This window comes from Triticum urartu, chromosome 2A, assembly GCF_056163025.1.
Source record: "Triticum urartu cultivar PI428250 chromosome 2A, HENAU_Tu73, whole genome shotgun sequence".
In the NCBI taxonomy this organism is placed as follows: Eukaryota; Viridiplantae; Streptophyta; class Magnoliopsida; order Poales; family Poaceae; genus Triticum; species Triticum urartu.
Window position 1 is genome coordinate 351,961,880 of NC_141874.1, and position 23,845 is coordinate 351,985,724.

Here is a 23,845-nt window from a genome sequence, read left to right on the forward strand (position 1 = left end):
ATAGCAGAAATACTAATATGACTAAAACTCATATAAAACAATTTTTAAAAACTAAAACATGGCCGGAACTATTTTATTCATAAACTCTAGGAAATTTGCAAACTTAAGCAAAATTTAATCAACTAAAAATAATAAATAACCTAAGAGAAACATATTTTACAAGATTGAAACTTTCTATTTTAAAAACAGAGATGAAAATAAAACAAAGAAAGATAAACGGGCGCTACTGGGCCGAAGGGATGCGATCTGTAACTAAACAGTGCTCGAGCGATTCTTAATCTAAAATGTACACGCGCTTAATAACAGAAAACCTGCTGGTTCGATTAAACTATCTAAAGCAAATTAAACCGAACACTAACCGATCTACTAAAGAAAAACCGTACCCCTTCGTGATTTTTAATCTAGTGCATAGATGGAAGATCGGACGGCGGAGAGGACTCCGGGGCTTACAGCGGTGGTCGGCGAAGTCCGGCGACTCGGCGGCGATGGCGTGGTGGCTCCAGTCGTCGGGGAGGATGGAGAAGACGTCAAGACAAAGTGGAGGAGCGGGGCGAAGTCTATGGCGGCCTGAGTGGAGCTCAGAGACGTCGGAGAGGACGAGGCCGAGGTGGTGCATAGTCTCGCGAGCTGCAGCTCCGGTGACGGGCGACGATGCTGGAGGCGGCGGTTCCTGGGTAGTGAGAAGGTTTCAACGGGGTGCGCTTGGTCGAGGGCGATGTGTGGCTGGAAAAGGGGGTTCGAGCTGGTGCTCACCAGTGTCGCAAACGGTGACGGACGACGGCGGCTGTGACGAGATCGGTTCGGAGGTGGCCGCGGCTGTGGTGGGTTTTTGGAGGAGGGTTTTAGGGGTGCGAGAGAGGAGGGGCTTGGACCTTTATAGGGCATCTTCGTGGAGCATGGGGCGACTCGGGATCGCGATCCATGGAAGATCGGAGTGGCCGGCGCGCTCCGCTCCTCTGGCTCGATGAGGCGTGCGCAAGGGGAAAGAGAGAGGGCGGGCCCCGCTGGTCAGTGGGAGATAGAGAGAGGAGTCGGGTCGGGCATTTGAGGCCTAGCGGGTGCGAGGCGAGGGAGGCCGCGGCTCAGGTGGCTCGCTGGGCCGGTTGGCCTGGCTAGAGCCCGGTGCGGCGGGTTTCCCCCTTTTTTTAAATAAGGCAGAGAAATAAAATATAAATAGAAAATAAAAATACTTTTATATAGGACATATATATATATCAAAATTCTCTGAAAAACATAACCTATAAGATGAACATCTTTCCTGACGCAAACGACAAACTAATTTTTTTTTGGAAAATTCCAAATAAAACTCAAATTTGAATTCAAAACTTTTGGCATTACGTTCTTCTGACATTTTGGAGTGTCATGTTAGCTCCTCTCATACTTTTTCTCAAGTATTTGTCAGGGATATTTGAAGTAAATTTTCAAATGCCAATTTGAATCCAAATTCAAACAAAACTCAAATGCCTCTAAAAAAATTCAAATGCCACTCAATTCAAACAAAATGCATAGAAGCTTAACTAATAATTGTAAAACATACCAAATTGAAAATTTGGGATGTTACAGGAACGCCGGATGCCTTCATCAAATCCTTCGCCGTCAAATCCTTCCTGGCCTCTCCGAGCGCACCATCTACCCTGTGGTGAGCATCTCCCTCGATCCCCCTTTTGTTGCCCTTCGCATCGGTGTTGTAGACCCGTGCCCACCCAAGGCCGCCATTGCCAGACCTAGCCATGGTCGCGCCCGCGCTCCTGTATGCGCCTGCCCCAGCCATCCAGCATGCCCCCGTCCATCCCGTTCATGCCCTGGCTGCGCCGGCACCACACGCGCATCCCTGCCTAGCACCGCTGCCACCGCCACCGCCCTTTTTCTCCTGCTATTGTTCTTGCTGCTTTGCCACTTGCAAGCTGCTGCTGCACCATGCTAGCGGCTCCCTGGCCGCGCTCAGCCACGTCGGCCCACGCCCTCCAGCAGGCCATGGCGTCGCCCGCTGCCACTCGCACCCTTGTCTCCCGCGAGCCCCGTACTGCTACTACTGCTACTACGATGCTGCTCGTTACTGCTCCTGCTCTATGTCGTGCACTACTGCTGCTGCCCTTGCATTGCTACTGCTCTACTAGTGCCGCTAGTTGTTATGGATGTTGCTACTTGCTGACATTGCTACTCTCTATTGATGCTGCTTTGCTCACTGATGCCGCTACTTAGCCCCAGTGCTACTGCTGCACTTCTATATTGCTGCTTGTGGCTGGCCATGGCCGAGTGTTGCATGGTGCGTGTGGGTGCGTGTTCTTTGTGTGTGGCCGACCATGTTCAATTAGTTTAGGCTAATCTATGTATCGGTTAATAATTGTTAGGTTAACTGCTAGCCAATGACAATGGACCCCACTATTTGTTAATCTAGTTTAATTGAAGTCTAGGTTAACGATGGACAATGACATATGGGACCCGCCTACATTATTTATCCTTTGACTATTCAATCTTTGACTAGGTCAACCCACCCCACTGGCCCCATTGGCATACTGATAGGCTAGAGTAAGAGCATCTCCACTCGCTCGGCCCCCAGGTGCTCCCGGCGATTATAGTTTGGCCCTTCGGCCGACGCTTTTTGGCCCAGAGAGCGATATAGTTACCAGCCACGCCACGAGGTTTCAGCACCAAGACACGTATAAATTCAAACTTGACCTTTCCAGCTACCCAAAAAAATGCCACAAGTCCGGCGATCAACAATTGCCACAAAGTTCTGCAATCACCATGCCACAGTTCGGCGATCAATGCATCAAACGGCGGCACGCTCCTTCGGCGTCGGACTGGTGGGAGTCGGCGTGCTCGGGCTGGTCGGTGTCGGTGCAACTTATGTGCTGGGTGTCATGGAGGCATCATCAGTCGGGCTTCGCAGTGGCGTTGGGGTCAGTGTGGGAGTTGGCGCAGCCGTCGACGACATCTGGTTGAAGATGTGGCCGCGCTCCGCTAGGTACCATGCCTTGACCTCTCGTCCATAGTCGACATGTCCGCCCCCATCAGGAATGCCAGGTCGGTGTTCCTCTTCTTCGTGGCGACGTTGGTCCGGAGTAGGTCGAGCTTGACAACGCTGTTTGTCATCAACGCCGACCACCGCGCCTCGGTTTTCTCCTCCCTCTGGGCGGCGCAGTTCTTGGCGTCGGTGATGCACCGCTCGATGGACGCGTGTAGGCGCTCGGTAGCCTGTGCGGCGTCCTTCACCGTCTTGGCTCATTTGTTGCCATCAGGGCGCCCATCCGCCACCCCCGGCATGGGCGCATCCCGCTTGTATGTCTTCTTGGACTTGGTGATGGTGTGCCAAACATCCGCCCACTTCTCGCACTTCTCGATCCGGAGAACACGTGGAGGTACTTGAACTCTTGGTCGCTGCTGCTGTCCTGGCGGTACATGGCAAACATGTAACGCCCAATATGCGACTATACTATGTACGTGTCGAGGCACGACTTGGGGTATAAGCGCATATTGGTATGGTCACAAGAGTGGTTGTATCTTTCCTCATCTGATGTACTGAATAGATAGAATACGAGATTTGGCTTACAATCGCCACAATGTCACACAATAACATCAAGTTATACAATCATTCAAGATGAACACAAAGTCCGACTATGGACGAAATCAAACGAATAAAAGACAACCACCCATACTAAGTCCCGATCGACCCTACTGGGCACCACTACTGATCATCTGGAAAGGAAACATAGTAACGGCCACAATCTTCGTCGAACTCCCACTTGAGCTTAGTGGCATCAGCTTCATCAGTCTCGTCGGTACCTGCAACTATGTTTGTAGTATCTGGTGAGTCACGAGGACTCGGCAATCTCAAAACCCGCGATAGCAAGACTATTTAAGCTCATAGGAAAAGTATAGGTATATGGTGGAGTTGCAGCATGCAGTAAGCATTGTATGGTGCCTAGCTTACGAATACAAGAATAAGATGAGAAATTACGCAACGGTCGCAAACTAGTAATGACCAAGAAGTGATCCTGAACTACTTACGTTCAAACATAACCCCACCGTGTTCTATTCCCAAACCTCGTCGAAAAGAAACCATCACGGTTACACACGCGGTAGGTGTATTTTAATTGAGTTTGGTTTCAAGTTCACTACAACTGGATATTAAAAACTCGCATCTGCCACATAACCGCGGGCACGACTCTCGAAAGTTTAAATCCTGCAGCGGTGTCCCAACTTAGCCCATGACAAGCTCACGATCCGCCGAGACAATCCTCCATCGCGGGACCCTCTGATCAGACTCGGAATACCGGTGCACAAGACATTTTGACAATGGTAAAACAAGTCTAGCAAGACCTCCCGACGTGCCAACATCCTAATAGTAGCCGTGCGTATCTCGTCCTAGGCCACGATGGATAAGCTATGGTTACAGCGGCCAAAGAACCCCGAGTTGCCAAGGGCCGGCACCGCTAGCTACTCTAGTTTGGACCAACACTCATGAGGAGCACTGGCCCGAGGGGTTGATTAAGTATCCTCGGGTTAATTACGCCCTACGCAAAATTTTAGTTGTTATTAGGCAAATGGTAAAACCAATGTTGGGCCTTGCTAGAAGAGTTCTATTCAAAGAGAACTGTCAAGAGGGGCCCACAAATCCTCACCATGTTAGGGACGCAAAGTTCAAGGAACATAACACCGGTATGACGGAAACTAGGGCGACAAGAGTGGAACAAAACACTGAGCAAAAGGCCAAGCCTTCCACCTTTTACCAAGTACTAGTTGACCCGTTGCGCCAAATGGCGCAGAGACCCGCTAAAGCCATGTTGTTGTTGAAAATAGTTTCATTTTGCAAGGACATATTCAATATTGATAGTAGAAAGCTAATATGTTAAACCATGCTATATTGAAAATATGGTTATGCGCTTGAAAGTATTCGACGTGTGCTTGAGAACCCATTGGCCAAATGGCGGAGAGACACACTTAATCCATGTTCACATTGAAAAGAAAATTCATGGTTTAGTTGTTCTAGTTGTGGCCAAACACATATGGTAACAAATTTAACGCAGCATAGAGTCCCATTTGAAACCATGTGCGCGTTGAAATATTTTGCATTTTTCAACAACTTTATGTTTGAGAAAGCGCGAATACCATGTCAACTTGAAGTGTTTTGAAAATATTTATAACTTGTATATAAGTAGGTTTTAGCAACCACTTAGGTACTAATTCAAACCCTTGAAGATGAAAAATGAAGGATACTTTATCTTTGAAAATATATACTTGAGCATGCATATTTTGTTATCTTATTCGAATAACAAAGGACCAAATGGCGGAAGGTAAAAATTCAAACACAGACTGTTCTGAAACCATTTGTGTTTCTTTAATATATTTTAAGTTTTACAAATTATTTAGGTGCATGGTAAAAAATTAGCTAAAAATGCGCCATTCAGACACCACTTTCAACTATTTATTTATATGATCGTTACATAGACAAATAAAAGAGGTCACTATCACAGTTAAAATGTAAGGAAAGGTCTCAATCATCAGTACTACCCTGACACAGAAAATCAGTGTTTTTTCATAATATAATTTAGTATCAGAGGATTATTGTGTTGGTTTGATCTTTCTTGCCTTACCAAAAGCAGAGGACAAAGCAAATACACATGCCAGACAAGGAACAAATTGTTATATTCATTCTCATCAGCTATCAGAAAGTTAACTGGCTTGTCTATGTAATGTAAGAGGTACATTGCATTTCAAAAGAAAAAAGTTCCCTTGGCTATTTGGATGTGAAGATCCAGCACTATAATCTTCGTTTTTGTTTGGTTTGGTCGTTGCAGCACTGTATTGGGCCTTTTACCTATTCTCTTATTCCAAGATATATTCACATGCAACTCTTCTAATCCCTGATGTAATCCACGGGTATATATAATTAGTACATTACTAAAGCCTAGCCAAGCATCATTACATCACCAAGATCTAATGATTGAGCCTGTGCATCTATCTCATGAGCCAACATGTAGCTTCCTGTACACAAAATTTGGAACATCTAACTAACAGTGCCTTAATGTCTCTGCTACCTCTTGAGCTTGCGTTGGATTTCCTCGAAGAGGAAGGGATGATGCAGCATAGTAGCATAAGTATTTCCCTCAGTTTTTGAGAACCAAGGTACCAATCCAGTAGGAGGCCACGCTCAAGTCCCTCGTACCTGCACAAAACGATAGCTACTCGCAACCAACGCGATTAGGGGTTGTCAATCCCTTCACGGTCACTTACGAGAGTGAGATCTGATAGATATAGTATTTTTGATATTTTTGGTATAGAGATGCAAAGTGAAAAGTAAAAGGCAAAGTAAAAAAGCAAAACAAGATTAAAGTGATGGAGATTGATATGATGAGAATAGACCCGGGGGCCATAGGTTTCACTAGTGGCTTCTCTCAAGAGCATAAGTATTCTACAGTGTGTGAACAAATTACTGTTGAGCAATTGACAGAATTGAGCATAGTTATGAGAATATCTAGGCATGATCATGTATATAGGCATCACGTCCGTGACAAGTAGACCGAAACGATTCTGCATCTAATACTATTACTCCACTCATCGACCGCTATCCAGCATGCATCTAAAGTATTAAGTTAAAAACAGAGTAACGCCTTAAGCAAGATGACATGATGTAGAGAGATAAATTCATGCAATATGAAATAAACTCCATCTTGTTATCCTCGATGGCAACGATGCAATACGTGCCTTGCTGCCCCTTCTGTCACTGGGAAAGGACACCGCAAGATCGAACCCAAAGCTAAGCACTTCTCTCATGGCAAGAACTACCAATCTAGTTGGCCAAACCGAACGGATAATTCAAAGAGACTTGCAAAGATAACCAATCATACATAAAAGAATTCAGAGAAGATTCAAATATTATTCATAGATAGACTTGATCATAAACCCACAATTCATCGGTCTCAACAAACACACCGCAAAAATAAGATTACATCGAATAGATCTCCACAAGAGAGGGGGAGAACGTTGTATTGATATCAAAAAAGAGAGAAGAAGCCATCTAGCTACTAACTATGGACCCGAAGGTCTGAGGTAAACTACTCACACTTCATCGGAGAGGCTATGATGATGTAGAAGCCCTCCGTGATGACGGCCCTCTCCGGCGGAGCTCCGGAACAGGCCCCAAGACGGGATCTCGTGGATACAGAAAGTTGCGGTGGTGGAATTAGGTTTTTGGCTCCTCATTTGATTGTTTGGGGGTACGTAGGTATATATGGGGGGAAGGAGTACGTCGGTGGAGCTCTGAGGGGCCCACGAGGCAGGTGGCGCGCCCTCCGCGCCCCCACCCTCGTGACCGCCTCTCTGATGCCTTGGCGTAGGGTCCAAGTCTCCTGGATCACGTTCGGTGAGAAAATCACGTTCCCGAAGGTTTCATTCTGTTTGGACTCCGTTTGATATTCCGTTTCTTCGAAACACTGAAATAGGCAAAAAACAACCAAGTTCTATAATGTAAAATTCCCACCAGTATATGAAAGTGACAACATGAGAGACTCTCTACTATGAAGATCATGGTGCTACTTTGAAGCACAAGTGTGGTAAAAATATAGTAACATTGTCCCTTCTCTCTTTTTCTCTCATTTTTTTATTTGGGTCTTTTCTCTTTTTTATGGCCTCTTTTTATTTGGGCTTCTTTGGCCTCTTTTTTTATTTTTCGTCCGGAGTCTCATCCCGACTTATGGGGGAATCATAGTCTCCATCATCCTTTCCTCACCGGGACAATGCTCTAATAATGATGATCATCACACTTTTATTTTTCTTACAACTCAACAATTACAACTCGATACTTAGAACAAAATATGACTCTATATAAATACATCCGGCGGTGTACCGGGATATGCAATATGACAATGATGAATGTGTCATGAACGGAACGGTGGAAAGTTGCATGGCAATATATCTCGGAATGGCTATGGAAATGCCATGATAGGTAGGTATGGTGGCTGTTTTGAGGAAGGTATATGGTAGGTGTATGATACCGGCGAAAAGTGCGCGGTATTAGAGAGGCTAGCAAAGGTGGAAGGGTGAGAGTGCGTATAATCCATGGACTCAACATTAGTCATAAAGAACACATATACTTATTGCAAAAATCTAGAAGTTACCAAAACAAAGTATTACGCGCATGCTCCTAGGGGAATAGATTGGTAGGAAAAGACCATCGCTCGTCCCTGACCGCCACTCATAAGGAAGACAATCAATAAATAAATCATGTTGTGACTTCATCACATAACGGTTCACCATACGTGCATGCTACGGGAATCACAAACTTTAACACAAGTATTCTTTAAATTCACAACTACTCAACTAGCATGACTCTAATATTATCACCTCCATATCTCAAAACAATTATCATGCTTCAATCTTTTCTTAGTATTCAACACACTGAAAAGAAAGTTTCACAAATCTTGAATACCAAGCATATTATTATTAAGCAAATTACCATGCTATTAAGAGACTCTCAAAATAATTTAAGTGAAGCATGAGAGATCAATAGTTTATTTAAAACAAATCCACCACCGTGCACTAAAATATCTAAGTGAAGCACATAGAGCAAAATTATAACGCTCAAAAGATATAAGTGAAGCACATAGAGCAAACTACATAGCTCAAAAGATATAAGTGAAGCACATAGAGTATTCTATCAAATTTTAATTCATGTATGGCTCTCTTAAAAGGTGTATACAGTAAGGATGATTGTGGCATACTAAGACACAAAGACACAAATAATACAAGACGCTCCAAGCAAAACACATATCATGCTGGTGAATAAAAATATAGCTCCAAGTAAATTACCGATGGAAGTGGACGAAAGAGGGGATGCCTTCCACGCCATCCCCAAGCTTTGACTTTTTGGTGTCCTTGGATTATCTTGGGGGTTCCATGGGCATCCCCAATCTTAGGATCTTGCCACTCCTTGTTCCATAATCCATCAAAAGAATTCACCCAAAACTTGAAAACTTCACAACACAAAACATAAAGTAGAAAACTCGTGAGCTCCGTTAGCGAAAGAAAACAAAAGACCACTTCAAGGTACTGTAATGAATTCATTCTTTATTTATATTGGTGTTAAACCTACTGTATTCCAACTTCTCTATGGATTATAAACTATTTTACTAACCATAGATTCATCAAAATAAGAAAACAACACATGAAAAACAGAATCTGTCAAAAACAGAATAGTCTGTAGTAATCTGTAGCTAGCGCAAGATCTGGAACCCCAAAAACTCTAAAATAAATTGATGTACGTGAGGAATTTATCTATTACTCATCTGAAAAAGGAATTAACTAAATAGCACTCTTCAAATAAAAATGACAGCAGTTCTCGTGAGTACTAAAGTTTCTGTTTTTTACAGCAAGTTCAACAAGACTTTCCCCAAGTCTTCCCAACGGTTCTACTTGGCACAAACACTAATTAAACACAAAAAACACAACCAACAGAGGCTAAATAATTTATTTATTACAAAGCAGGAGCAAAAGGCAAGGAATAAAAATGAAATTGGATTGGCTCCCAACAAGCGCTATCATTTAACGCCCCAAGCTAGGCATAAAAGCGAGGATAGATCTAGGTATTGCCATCTTTGGTAGGCAATCCATAAGTGGCTCTCATGATAGTTTCATATGGCAATTTTATTTTCTTTCTTGGAAAGTTTTCCATTCCCTTTTTTAATGTAAATTGAAATCTAATATTCCCTTCCTTCATATCAATAATCTCACCAACCGTTCTAAGGAAAGGTCTACCAAGAATAATAGGGAAAGAAGGATTGCAATCTATATCAAGAACAATGAAATCTACGGGCACATAATTCCTATATGCAACAATAAGAAAATCATTAATCCTTCCCATATGTTTCTTAATAGTAGAATCCACAAGATGCAAGTTTAGAGAGCAATCATCAAAATTACGGAAATCTAGCAAATCACATAAAGTCTTGGGAATAGTAGAGACACTAGCACCCAAATCATACAAAGCATAAAACTCATGATCTTTCATTTTAATTTTAATAGTTGGTTCCCACTCATCATAGAGTTTTCTAGGGATAGAAACTTTCAACTCAAGTTTTTCTTCATAAGATTGCATCAAGGCATCAACAATATGTTCGGTGAAGGCTTTCTTTTGACTATAAGCATGTGGAGAATTTAGCACGGATTGTAACAAGGAAATACAATAAATTAAAGAGCAACTTTCATAATTAAATTCCTTGAAATCCAATATAGTGGGTTTAGCAACATCTAGATTTTTATTTCTTTCAATCCCACTTCCATCAATTTCGTCATAAAGATCTAAATACTCCGAATTTTTAGAACGCCTTCTAGGTAAAGGAAGATCATATTCAGTTTCATAAAGATTCATATTGCAAAACAAAGATTTAATAGGAGACACATCAATAACTTTTAGATCTTCATCTTGAAGTTCGTAGGAATTGGAAGAACACACTTTAATAAAGGCATCTTTGGAAGCACGCATCCTAGCGGTTCTTTCCTTGCACTCATCAATGGAAATTCTCATGGCTTTAAGAGACTCATTGATATCATGCTTAGGAGGAATAGATCTAATCTTTAAAGAATCAATCTCAAGAGAAATTCTATCAACGTTTCTAGCCAAATCATCAACTTTAAGCAATTTCTCTTCAAGCAAAGCATTAAAATTCTTTTGTGAATTCATAAATTCTTTAACACTATTCTCAAATTCAGAGGGCATCTTAGTATAATTTCCATAAGAGTTGTTGTAGGAATTCCCATAATTATTAGAAGGATTACTAGGATATGGCCTAGGATTAAAATTCCCTCTATAAGCGTTGTTACCAAAATTATTCCTACCAACAAAACTCACATCCATAGATTCATTGTTATTCTCAATCAAAGTAGACAAAGGCATATCATTAGGATCAGAAGAAACACTCTCAGTAGCAAATAATTTCATAAGTTCGTCCATCTTTCCAATCAAAACATTGATTTCTTCTATCGCATGCACTTTTTTATTAGAAGATCTTTTAGTATGCCATTGAGAATAATTAACCATAATATTATCTAGGAGTTTAGTAGTATCTCCTAAAGTGATTTCCATAAAAGTGCCTCCCGCGGCCGAATCTAAAAGATTTCTAGAAGCAAAATTCAATCCGGCATATAAATTTTGTATAATCATCCACAAATTCAAACCATGAGTAGGGCAATTACGTATCATTAATTTTATTCTCTCCCAAGCTTGTGCAACATGTTCATGATCAAGTTGCTTAAAGTTCATAATATCGTTTCTAAGAGAGATGATCTTAGCGGGAGGTAAATACTTAGAGATAAAAGCATCTTCGCACTTGTTCCAAGAATCAATACTATTTTTAGGCAAAGAGAAAACCAAGCTTTAGCACGATCTCTAAGCGAAAAAGGAAATAGCTTCAATTTAACGACATCATTATCGACATCTTTTTTCTTTTGCATATCACATAAATCAACGAAGCTATTCAGATGAGTAACGGCATCTTCACTAGGAAGGCCGGCGAATTGATCTTTCATAACAAGATTCAACAAAGCAGTATTGATTTCACAAGATTCAGTATTGGCAGGAGGAGCAATCGGAGTGCTAAGGAAATCATTATTATTGGTATTGGTGAAGTCACACAATTTGGTAGTATCTTGAGCCATCGCGACAAACAAGCAATCTAACACATGAGCAAACAAAAAGGCAAGCGGGCAAAAGAGGCAAATAGAGAGGGAGGATAGAGAGAGAGAGAGAGGGCGAATAAAACGGCAAGGGTGAAGTGGGGGAGAGGAAAACGAGAGGCAAATGGCAAATAATGTAATGCGAGAGATAGGGATTGTGATGGGTACTTGGTATGTTGACTTTTGCGTAGACTCCCCAGCAACGGCGCCAGAAATCCTTCTTGCTACCTCATGAGTTTGCATTGGATTTCCCCGAAGAAGAAGGGATGATGCAACAGAGTAGCGTAAGTATTTCCCTCCGTTTTTGAGAACCAAGGTATCAATCCAGTAAGAGGCCACGCTCAAGTCCCTCGTACCTGCACAAAATGATAGCTACTCGCAACCAACGCGATTAGGGGTTGTCAATCCCTTCACGGTCACTTACGAGAGTGAGATCTGATAGATATAATATTTTTGGTATTTTTGGCATAGAGATGCAAAGTGAACAGTAAAAGGCAAAGTAAAAAGCAAAACAAGATTAAAGTGATGGAGATTGATATGATGAGAATAGACCCGGGGGCCATAGGTTTCACTAGTGGCTTCTCTCAAGAGCATAAGTATTCTACGGTGGGTGAACAAATTACTGTTGAGCAATTGACAGAATTGAGCACAGTTATGAGAATATCTAGGCATGATCATGTATATAGGCATCACATCCGTGACAAGTAGACCGAAACAATTCTGCATCTACTACTATTACTCCACTCATCGACCGCTATCCAGCATGCATCTAGAGTATTAAGTTAAAAACAGAGTAACGCCTTAAGCAAGATGACATGATGTAGAGAGATAAATTCATGCAATATGAAATAAACCCCATCTTGTTATCCTCGATGGCAACGATGCAATACGTGCCTTGTTGCCCCTTCTGTCACTGGGAAAGGACACCGCAAGATCGAACCCAAAGCTAAGCACTTCTCCCATGGCAAGAACTACCAATCTAGTTGGTCAAACCAAACAGATAATTCAAAGAGACTTGCAAAGATAACCAATCATACATGAAAATATTCAGAGAAGATTCAAATATTATTCATAGATAGACTTGATCATAAACCCACAATTCATCGGTCTCAACAAACACACCGCAAAAAGAAGATTACATCGAATAGATCTCCACAAAAGAGGGGGAGAACTTTGTATTGAGATCCAAAAAGAGAGAAGAAGCCATCTAGCTACTAACTATGGACCCGAAGGTCTGAGGTAAACTACACACACTTCATCGAAGAGGCTATGATGATGTAGAAGCCCTCCGTGATAACGGCCCTCTCCGGCGGAGCTCCGGAACAGGCCCCAAGATAGGATCTCGTGGATACAGAAAGTTGCGGCAGTGGAATTAGGTTTTTGGCTCCTCATCTGATCGTTTGGGGATACGTAGGTATATATAGGAGGAAGGAGTACGTCGGTGGAGCTCCGAGGGGCCCATGAGGCAGGGGTCGTGCCCTAGGGGGGGCGCCCCCACCCTCGTGACCCCTTCTCTGATGCCTTGGCATAGGGTCCAAGTCTCCTAGATCACGTTCGATGAGAAAATCACGTTCCCGAAGGTTTCATTCCGTTTGGACTCCGCTTGATATTCCGTTTCTTCGAAACACTGAAATAGGCAAAAAACAGCAATTCTGGGTTGGGCCTCCGGTTAATAGGTTAGTCCCAAAAATAATATAAAAGTGGAAAATAAAGCCCAATATAGTCCAAAACAGTAGATAATATAGTATGGAGCAATCAAAAATTATAGATATGTTGGAGACGTATCAGTCTCCGAGCTCTTGAAATGATCTGTAGTGATAAGGATCAATAATTTTCAGTTTTTTGACACATCATAAAACTACATGGGAGTTGCACAACTCCAGCGCTAACTGAACAACAAATATCAGTGCGCAAGCTTTAGCATATCCAGGTAAAGTTCTCAATGAACAGAGTTTGTGATGGAAGATTCTTCAGTGAATTACAAAATCAAGAATTCAAGGTACAGTTCATCAGAGAACATAAGCAATACCATTCCTTTTTGCATAAATAAAAAAAGAGGATCAAAACAATTAACAGAAGAAAGAACCACCTTTTGGTTGGCAAGCCTTCCCTTTCAGGGAACCCACCCTTGTTAGGCAAGCCTTGTGGCATCTATAACCCTGAAACCACACGTAACTCACCATCAGAAAACCGAACTTTCAAGCTTCCTATTAAGGGGTATTTGGATTTCTAACATCCACCAGAAGAATTAATCATGCAATCAAGATATGTAGGTAAACAAGAGAAAGAAAGCTTTTCACTACAAATCTCATCTAACTTTGTCATATTCTCTACTCTGCCTCGTGTATTCATGTTTATAGCATCAAAATTTGAGAACTATACCTTGGGCATAAAAAGGGCGGAATATAGTTCATGCATTATTGCATCAGCTTCTAGGTCCGTCAATCAAAAAAATACCAAGCATACAAATTGAACAAACTACCGACAAAAAACTGAAAGAACAAAGTAACATAAAAACACTTTGACTAAAAAATGTAGACCTACTGTAATCGGCACTCAAACGGTGCAAATATAAAATGATGCCAACCACTGATTATTCATGAACCCAAACCATAAAGATGACTAAAGTGCAGAAAAGTGAGTGTCCAAACATGCATAATTATTTGTTTGACCAACAACTCCCCTATTTCAGTTTATTTTGAGGCCAGACCAGGTTCAGAATAATAGTAATGCTAGACAAGACGATAATGAGCTTCTGACCATGTTGTCGAGCAGCAAGTAGTCGGATAAGGCGTGGTGGCCGCACTCGTGGGTGATTACCCAGATGCTGTTCATGACGCAGCCCTGCACGACCCAGTAGAGCGGCCAGGTGCCCAGCTGTTGCATGCTCGGGAGTGCTAGGATCCAGACCAACGCGGCGTACAAGAGAGACGCGATGATGACGAGGTCATAGACCACATCGGAGAAGGACTTGATCACCGAGCGCTGGAAGCAGTGAGGCAGGATTGATTTCTTGACGAGGGCCAGCGTGAACGCTGGCTTGTCCGTCGGCGCACGCTGGAAGATCTCACAGGCACCAGCGCGGCCGAGCAGCTCCTGCTTCTCCCGCTCCTTCTTTGTCATTTTGCCGCCGGCACCCATGATGGTACTGACAACAACAAAAAGCACTGGTGATTAGACAGTGTGCATGAAGGTATATATATAGTATATCATTCAAGAACGAAGATATATTCTGCATTGTGTGTGTATCTGTTTGTCAAATGAGGCTGAGCTAAACTTTAGTTCAGGTTCAGTCAAATTTTAGACCCAATAAATAAACAACAGGTTGAACTGGACCGGCTTTCATTTATGACAACACATGTCATTCAGTAAGCTATACTTGGATAGTTAACTGATTGCCAAGCTAAGTAAAAAAGAATTGAAATTGTAATTCAAGACTTTTGATTTGAAATTCAACCAAAAATACAATCGATTTAACGATGTAGGTCATATGTGTCACCAATGTAAAGAAGAGCTTACAATCCAAGCCAATATAAAAGACATGCATCGTCCATAATGTTGCAAAACAAAAATCCGGAATTGGCTAGAAAATTCAGACTAAAAGGATCAACAAGTACAGAGAAAGGACTGATTTCGAAAAGAAAAACTACTACTACAAGCTGCAAGAAAAACTACTACTATAATTTAATAATTGCACTGTAAAAAGAGCTTATGTTTCACAGTGAAATCTACTGCTACAATATGTAGATCTTTAGGAACGATTCCACCTCCAATGCATACATTTTATGCTTCCACAAATACCAGGGAAGCCATTTGATGCACCAATCTGCAGAAGCCTTATAGTGTCCGCTTCATTTGGTACAAGGAGATATCTCTCTTCAAAGATCTCAATGACAACCTTCAGAAATTTCTTCAAAACTTTTACGACCATACGCTCTTCAACTGCAATCTACGCTTATCAATTTTCTTGAGCATTTAAATTTAAAGTAGCAAAAAGCAAAACACACCCTAAATCATCACGCATAAACTGGTTTGCGTCATGGATGTGCCAAATAAGAGGTTTAGTTGAACACATTACTACAACACAGTAGTTTTGAAATTATTACACGTGGAGTAAGCATGCTAACCTCTCCATCCTACATTCCATGTATTTCTTCAAGAACATCTAACATTTAGGCTGAGCTCCTATCAATTTTAGGCAGGCAAGATAGTACTTCTCCTGTTTGAACCTGCAAAAATGATTGTATGCATCCTAAGCGTATACAACATGATCTCTGAACATAGTTGTATTCAAAGCATATGAACAAAATACTAATTGGATTAACTGCTACAATCATCTTCTGAACCTAATCAAGGGAAACAACATGGAGCAAAAATCTCCAAATAACACACGGCCAAGCTATTTTTATGCAGTGTTGTACAAGTTCAGAGAGAGAGAGAGAAGCTCACCTCGGTGTGTGACATTAGATGCGCTCGCTGGCATGTGCGCAACCACCAAAGCAGTGACCGTGGTCTTGACCGCCCACGCTCATCGGCTCGCCATCACCTCCCACTCACCTCGCATCGACCAAGCCACCTCCTGGACCTCGAGATCTCCTGTTCCTCCTCCAGATCCTGGCCTGCTGCTTTGCAACACGGAGGGCCAGCCTCCTGGAGAGGCTGTGGCGGCAGCGGGGATGCGGGATGGAGACAGGCGGCGTGTCGTGAGAGAGGAGAAGGAAGAAAGGGAGGGGAACTGCAGGAGGATGGGGAGCTGGCCATGGATGAGACGAGCGAGGAAGGGATTGGGTGCGGCGCACATGGAGAGGATTTGGGCAGGGGCGGCGCGGATCTGCTGGGTGGAGTACGCCAACTGTCGCCGACCTCCTCGCGACAGACTGACTGTTTCCTACCCTCATCAACCACCTCTCCTGTCCATTCATCTCACCACTGAGCTCGCCTAACCCGCGCCAGATCTTGAGCCAAGCCTCGCTGACGGGCACAGACAACAAAGAAAAAGAAGGTGAAGTGGAGGGGCTATCGTGATGGATAAGTAGAAACGGTGGTGGAGGAGGAATAGCAGGCGGCGGCGAGACCCCGGGGCGGAGGCCGATCTCACCACTGAGCTCGCCTAACCCGCCCCAGATCTTGAGCCAAGCCTCGCTGACGGGCACAGACAACAAAGAAAAGGAAGGTGAAGTGGAGGGGCTATCGTGATGGATAAGTAGAAACGGTGGTGGAGGAGGAATAGCAGGCGGCGGCGAGACCCCGGGGCGGAGGCCGTGGCAAGGCAAGGAGGAGGGATGGAGGAGGCGGGAGAGGCTGTGGGGATCGAGGGGAAAGGGGGCTAGGGTTTGGGTGGTGGCTGGTGCAGGAGTGGGACCAGGCGAGGATGGATTGGCTGCGGGATGCGAGGTGCGGATTGGCCAATACCTCATGCACGCGGCCACCGCCAACCCAGCGAACAAGCGCGCGAGATGAGCCAACTCGTCATTGGCCAGTCAAAACAACTCTGAGGTGAAAATTGATTTTAACTGCTGTGAAGATCCAACGGCTCAAGCGCGCCAGAAAGGCAGATCGGACGGCCGACGAAGCTCCAATCGGGGGAGCCTTGTGGAGGTGAGTTGGCTAGCCTCTTTATAGTTTTAAATTTCTCCAACATTAATTAAATAAGAGATATTGTGATATCCCAACATATCCATGTTCCAACATGGAACAACTTGCACTGCACCTACAACTAGCAATGCTATAAGAGGGGCTATGCAAAAGCGGTGACATAGCCAAACTATGGTTTGCTAGGAAGGTGGGTTAGAGGCTTGACATGGCAATGTGGGAGGCTTGATAAACAAGTGGTAGGTAGTGAGACATAGTGATAGAACGAACAACTAGCAAGCAAAGATAGAAGTGAAATCGGGGGTAATGAACATCCGAACGATCTACGTCGAAGAACAAGTGTCGATGACACACACGGTGAAAAGAACCGAGAGCCGGCGTCTGTGCATACCTGACCCTCGACGTTGGCGCCGCTTTCTGGGCGAGCCTTGATCTCCTCGACAATCCCATGCCTTTTATTGCAGGCTATTTGGATGATCGCCCAATGGATTGGCCTTCGAGCCACGCTTCATGTGCATGGTGGCAAAGTAGGGGTCGACCAACTTGCGCTCGTCGAACTCCGACTTGATGCGCTCCCAGTACGTGTCGGTTTTATGGTTCGTGCCAGTGATCGGGTCGAGGCAAACGGTCTTCCATGCTTCGGTGAGGCACTCGTCTTCTTTGGACGTCCACTTGACGCACCGCTCACCGGTCCTGGCCCCTCGCTTCTTCTTTTTCCCTTTCCTTGCCGACACAGGCGCCCGCTTCTCCTCCTCCTCCTTGCCATAGTCGAGCTCGTCATCCATGTTGCCAGCGAGGTCCATTGTATGTCTTGCACCTGGAACCTGGGGGAGGTGGTGGCGGTCGTGCCGCTCGTGATGATCTCGTCCATGTCGGCTCACTGGCCGCGTACGCAACATGCAGGAGTGCAAAGGGCGATGGGCCATAGACCCCTGGGCGCTTAGGATATAGACTGACGTGCTAGCGTCTTTGTTGAGCCTAGGTAGGACTACGGTGTGTTGGTCGGCCGAGGCCGGTCATGACCTGACGGTGTGTCTGGCCGGAGTTGATCGAGTGTGTTGGGTCAGTTTGTGCACCCCTACACGGAAGTATTCTATCTATTCGAATATCCATGTCCACGGTAACGGACCCCTCGGAGTTGTATCCCGATCGATGCACTAGAACTTGATGCTGAGGCATGTAATGGAACTGATTGCTCCGGGATTGCTTTCTCGCAGGGAGTCGAGGAAGTGATCTCTGGGCGATGTTACAACATAGTTACTATTATTATAATATATTACTCTTATCTCTCCTAATGCTGCAAGATGATTGAAGATGCTAGTCTTTGATAGGCTAGGCTTCCCCTTCTCTTCTGGCATTCTACAATTCAGTCCACAGATGCTACCCATTTAATTAACACCGATGCATATGTAGTGTAGATCCTTGCTTGTGAGTACTTTGGATGAGTACTCACGGTTGCTTTGCTCCTTTTCCCCCTTTTTCCATTCTTCTCGGATGTCGCAACCAGATGGTGGAGCGCAGGAGCCAGACGACACCGTCGACGATGACTAGTACTACACCAAGGGTTCCTACTACTACGTGGACACCGCCGACGACCAGGAGTAGTTAGGAGGCTCCCAAGCATGAGGCCTTGCCTTTTCGATCATCGTAGATGTTTGTGCTGGCCTTCTTAAGGCAAACTTGTTTAACTTATATCTGTACTCAGATATTGTTGCTTCCTCTGACTTGTTTGTAATCGAGCTTATGTATTCGAGCCCTCAAGGCCCCTGGCTTGTAATATAAAGCTTGTATTATTTTGGTTTGTGTCTAGAATTGTGTTGTGATACCTTCCCGTGAGTTCCTGATCTTGATCATATAGATTTGCGTGTATGATTAGTGTAGGATTGAATCAGGGGCATCACAATCTTTGCGTTGGATTGAGTATTATGAATCTGAAATTGTTTGATGCATATCGTATAATCAACTCAGGGATACTCGTTGAAGGAAATATGCCCTAGAGACAATAATAAAGTTGTTATTTTATATTTCCTTATATCATGATAAATGTTTATTATCCATGCTAGAATTGTAATAACCAGAAACTTGATACATGTGTGGATACATAGACAAAACACAGTGTCCCTGGTATGCCTCTACTAGACTTGCTCGTTAATCAAAGATCGTTAAGTTTCCTGACCATAGACATGTGTTGTCATTTAATGAACGGGATCACATCATTAGAGAATGATGTGATGGACAAGACCCACCTGTTAGCTTAGCATTACACTACTAGGGAAAAGCCTATACATAGAATTTTAGCAGTAGCGCTGTACAAAATCAAGCGCTGCTGCTACTTAGTAGCAGCGCGCGTAAATAAACCGCGCTGCTGCTATGACTTTAGCAGTAGCACGTACTAGCGAAAAGCACTGCTGCTACGTTTGAACTGGGCGCACATGGCTAGCCCAACCTAGCAGTAGCGCGTATAATGGCCCAGCGCTACTGCTAATCTCCTTAGCTGCAGCGCGCTTATGTGTAAAGCGCTGCTGCTAACAGAAATAAAATAAAGTGAAAAACAAGTAGAAAAGTAAATGAAAATGAAAGAAATAGAAAAAGGAGAAAGGGAAAAAATAAAATGTAATGAAAAATAAAAGAAAAAAGGGAAAAAAGGAGAAAGGAATAGCAGTAGCGGGTTCTGCAGAAAATCGCTATAGCTGCAACGTGTATTCCAGAACACGCTGTAGCTAACTTAGCAGTAGCGCCCTTTCAGGAACGCGCTACTGGTACTTCTGACTTAACCACGCGGTTCGTCCTTCCCCACGGCCACTTCATCCCCCAAATCAACTCCACTCTCACCGCCGCCGTCGCCCCTCGGCCGCCGCGCGCTCTCCCCACGCCGGCCCCGCCCTCGACCTCAACGCCGCCCGGGATGCCGCCCCCGCCCCCGACCTCAACGCCGCCCTGGATGCCGCCCCCGCCCCCCCCCCCCCCCCCCGACCTCAACGCCGCCCCGGAGCCCCGACCACGACCTCGACGCCGCCTGCCCCTCCGTCGTCGCAGGCACCCGAGGTGAGCACGCCTGCTCCTCCCTCTCCCCTACCTCTGCCTAGGGTTTCTACCTCCATCAAATTAGTTAGGGTGGAAACGAATCGGATGCGGATGCGGCTCAAATGAGTTAGGGTTCATGTAAGGGAGGAAACGAATCAAATTTCTAAGATGAATCATAAAACGAGTAAAATTTGACCACTTATTTCACTTTATAGTTGGATAATTGGAATATCCGGTACCACTTTCCACCCCTATAGGTTCATCAAATTAGATGGTAATTAGGGCAGTAGTTCTTAGGTACTAATTAGTTAGTAAGAACTAGGTACTAGAATATTTTTATTTATAGTAAGTTTATTTTTAGTAAGAACTAGTTGAATTAATAGAACTAGTTAGTAAGAACTTGTTGCTATTTTTTTTAGTTAAAGCAATTTTCCCGCATCGACGTGGACGATGCCTATCCCACATCCTCGTCGTCGAGTCGGCGGAGGACGACACCTGCTTGACCAGATGGGCCATGTCCGGGACTGGGCTCCGCCGGGGTGGTACTGGGAGGCGCTACCTACCGGGGGCCGCAGGTTGGTGAGGAGCCAGCCTGTCGTTGACCTGAACCTTCTTTGGTGGCGGTCGCGTGGGCCACTGACGGTCCAGAGGCTCGAGGACTCCGCGGAGGTGGTGCGTCACCGTGTCAGTGAGGAGGACGCACACGTCCGTCGCTACTTGTTTGCGTTGGAGTACAGGTTCTCCAATACCTGGCAGGTTCTCCAGGGATCTCACTGGAGCTATGATCCCGTGATGGTTCCTTCTCTGTGGGTGTCCACCGCCCGCGCCGATACCCGTCGTGTGCTAGGGTTTTAGTTGTACTAGTGATGTTATATGTATGACACTATTCGGGATGTATTAGTGATAATATTCGATGATGTACGGACGCATGAGATGATTTACTTTTGCTTATTGAATGCATGCTAATTTGAGTCTTATAAGATATTTTGAAATGTATATCTTGTGTTGCTCAATATCCAAGTGGCCGGTCATGTTTGCAGGTTACACCTCCGAGTGGCCTATGTTTTGCCAGAGTGTTGATTCATTTCCGTTCCGGCAAATTTCAGGCGCTCGATATATCCTATTTTAGCAAAGGTCATGCCGGATTTTTCTGTGAATTTTGGCATGACTTTTGCCAGAATATGTAGGAAATATCGAGTGCCCCGGATTTGTGTGTTGAGTATCCTGGTAGTTGTCTTCTATCGATTTTCAATTAATGTTTTAACTATGAACATAGGAAATGTCTGACGACAAAAAGGATTTCAGTATTTGCAAATACTGCGAAGACGAGCGCGGCCTGTGCGACGGAATCTTCCTAGATGATGATAGGCGCTTCAGCATCAAGCTGGACAAGAACTTCGAAGTGGATACAGTAAGTCACAACGACAAGTCTTTTTTCGTAATTAAGCATGACATCTGCTTCATTTGCTTCAACTTATATTTTTTTACTATTCTACTAGCGTATGCCCTGCCATGCAAGAGTTTTTGTATTGGATAAGATAGGTTTCAGTCATACTATGGAGGTAAAGAAAGTTTATTTGAAGACCGAGCATGGTTATATTTTCCCCGCAAAATTATACAATTCAGATGACTACACCTATTTTGGATGCAAAACATGGCGAGCACTATGCAAGACTTATGCATTTCAGCCTGATATGGTTATCACCTTTGATATTCGTCCGGAAGATGATATTGAAGGTAATACCGACATCTGGGTCGATGTGCAGACGCCTCCAGTTACACCAAAATGTAAGTTTCTCAACCATATTTATGTCTTTGATATTGTTTATTCAAAAATAGTTGACAACTAATTTGTATTGTCAGCTTATTTCGGTGCAAGCAAACATGTCCAGCGCTTGGTAGACATGACCTACTACTGTCCCGGGGCTGAACTAAACTGCGAGGAGCTAAGTCATTATGTTTCATGGCTTGAGGATCTTGATACCGTCAAGACAAATTTTCTTCCTGGACTTAGAAATCTTAGTACTGAAAACGTGCGAACAATAGTGTTCGTCATGAACTACGGTCACATCTATTTAGGAAGGATGGTAAGATTTTTACTATTTGTCCTCAGTGCATCTTTTCCATACATTATTTATGAAGCTAAACTTCATTGCTAAGTATGTGACCATACGATGTTCTTCAACAGGGACTCCCGATGAATGTTGTGCCTTATGGGATCGAGACTAAAGGTACCATGAGTATTATTAGCTTACGGCCAAGATATCCTACATGTTACTTTAGTGCATTCAAGATCAGCGATGAATGCTTAATAGTGCAAGACTGGACCAGATATGTGATGGGGGAGCGCGGACAAGTACTAGGGGGCAGCAAACAAATGTGCTACCCAAAATTAGGAGACAGGTTCATCTGCATGCTCCAACTTGATCAAGGAGGAGAGCTACACATGTTTTATGTTGTTTTACCTAAGAGAGAGCAGCAGGAGTGATTATCTAGAAATGAGTTTGAGGATGATGATGTGCTACACTATTACTATGATGATAAAATATCTAGTGTTGGTGGTAATGACTGATGATTATTATTAGCTAGTGTTAGTGGTGATTAAATAAATATTGTTGGTGCTAATGATTATGATGATGATTAAATAGCTTGTGCTGGCGGATTAGATTCAAGTGGAGGCAACATGTGGTGCACATCGAAAGTACTACTAGTCCAAACTAGATCAACTTTGGATTAGTAGTATACTTTTGACATGCACCACATATTGCCTCCACTTGAACCTAATCCACCTTCATTTGACACGCTGTTATGGACATAATGATGTAAACCTCATAACTGGTATTGTACCAATATTTGTACGATGGCGCATAAATACACTAAAAAAATAATAATAAAACAATACTAGTAGCGATGGAAAGAAAACACGCTGCCAGTAGTTACATTAGCAGTAACGTGGGAGTGAACAAGCGCTGCAGCTATTTGTCCTTGCAGTAGTGTGTGCGGCACGCGTTACTGCTAAGCAATAGCTGTAGCGCCTTATTAGTAGCGCGCCTACCCGCGCTACTAGTGACCACAAAAACAGCGCTACTGCTAGGGTTTTCCCTAGTAGTGTTATGATCGTTCAGTTTTATTGCTATTGCTTTCTTCATGACTTATAAATATTCCTCTGACTATGAGATTATGCAACTCCCGAATACCGGAGGAACACTTTGTGTGCTATCAAACGTCACAACATAACTAGGTGATTATAGAGATGCTCTACAGGTGTCTCCAATGGTGTTTTTTGAGTTGGCATAGATTAAGATTAGGATTTGTCACTCCGACTATCGGAGAGGTATCTCTAGGCCCTCTCGGTAATGCACATCACTATAAGCCTTGCAAGCAATGTGACTAATGAGTTAGTTATGGGATGATGCATTACGGAACGAGTAAAGAGACTTGCCGGTAATGAGATTGAACTAGGTATGATGATACCAACAATTGAATCTCGGGCAAGTAATATACTGATGACAAAGGGAACAACATATGTTGTTATGCGGTTTGACCGATAAAGATC

The 23,845-nt window shown here is 43.8% G+C and overlaps 1 protein-coding gene across 3 annotated transcripts; it reads right to left on the reverse strand.

Moving 5' to 3' along the window:
- Positions 1-12,695: 12,695 nt before the first annotated feature.
- On the reverse strand, positions 12,696-16,641 carry LOC125537084 (fatty acid desaturase DES2). Of its 3 annotated transcripts, none has more exons than XM_048700377.2 (4): positions 16,123-16,640; positions 15,801-15,902; positions 14,434-14,821; positions 12,696-13,832 (listed from the first exon to the last, which is right to left on the reverse strand). In XM_048700377.2, the coding sequence occupies exons 2-4, from the start codon at positions 15,836-15,838 to the stop codon at positions 13,743-13,745; spliced, it is 516 nt and encodes a 171-aa protein (XP_048556334.1). In that variant the 5' UTR covers positions 15,839-15,902; positions 16,123-16,640; the 3' UTR covers positions 12,696-13,742. The 3 variants fall into 3 exon arrangements, with proteins under 3 accessions (XP_048556334.1, XP_087399999.1, XP_048556336.1); XM_087543873.1 differs by lacking the exon at positions 16,123-16,640 and adding an exon at positions 15,454-15,615; XM_048700379.2 differs by lacking the exon at positions 15,801-15,902 and having other exon boundaries at positions 16,123-16,641.
- Between the last annotated feature and the right edge of the window lie 7,204 nt (positions 16,642-23,845).

What these genes read in the sequence shown, in the direction of transcription:
- LOC125537084 (XM_048700377.2), bottom strand. Translation starts at nt 15,838, where the DNA reads ATGTTCTTGAAGAAATACATGGAATGTAGGATGGAGAG. An exon ending in ATGGAATGTAGGATGGAGAG is followed by an intron (nt 14,822 to 15,800) that starts GTTAGCATGCTT and finishes TGTTGTTGTCAG; the next exon opens with TACCATCATGGGTGCCGGCG. An exon ending in ACTTGCTGCTCGACAACATG is followed by an intron (nt 13,833 to 14,433) that starts GTCAGAAGCTCA and finishes GTGTGGTTTCAG; the next exon opens with GGTTATAGATGCCACAAGGC.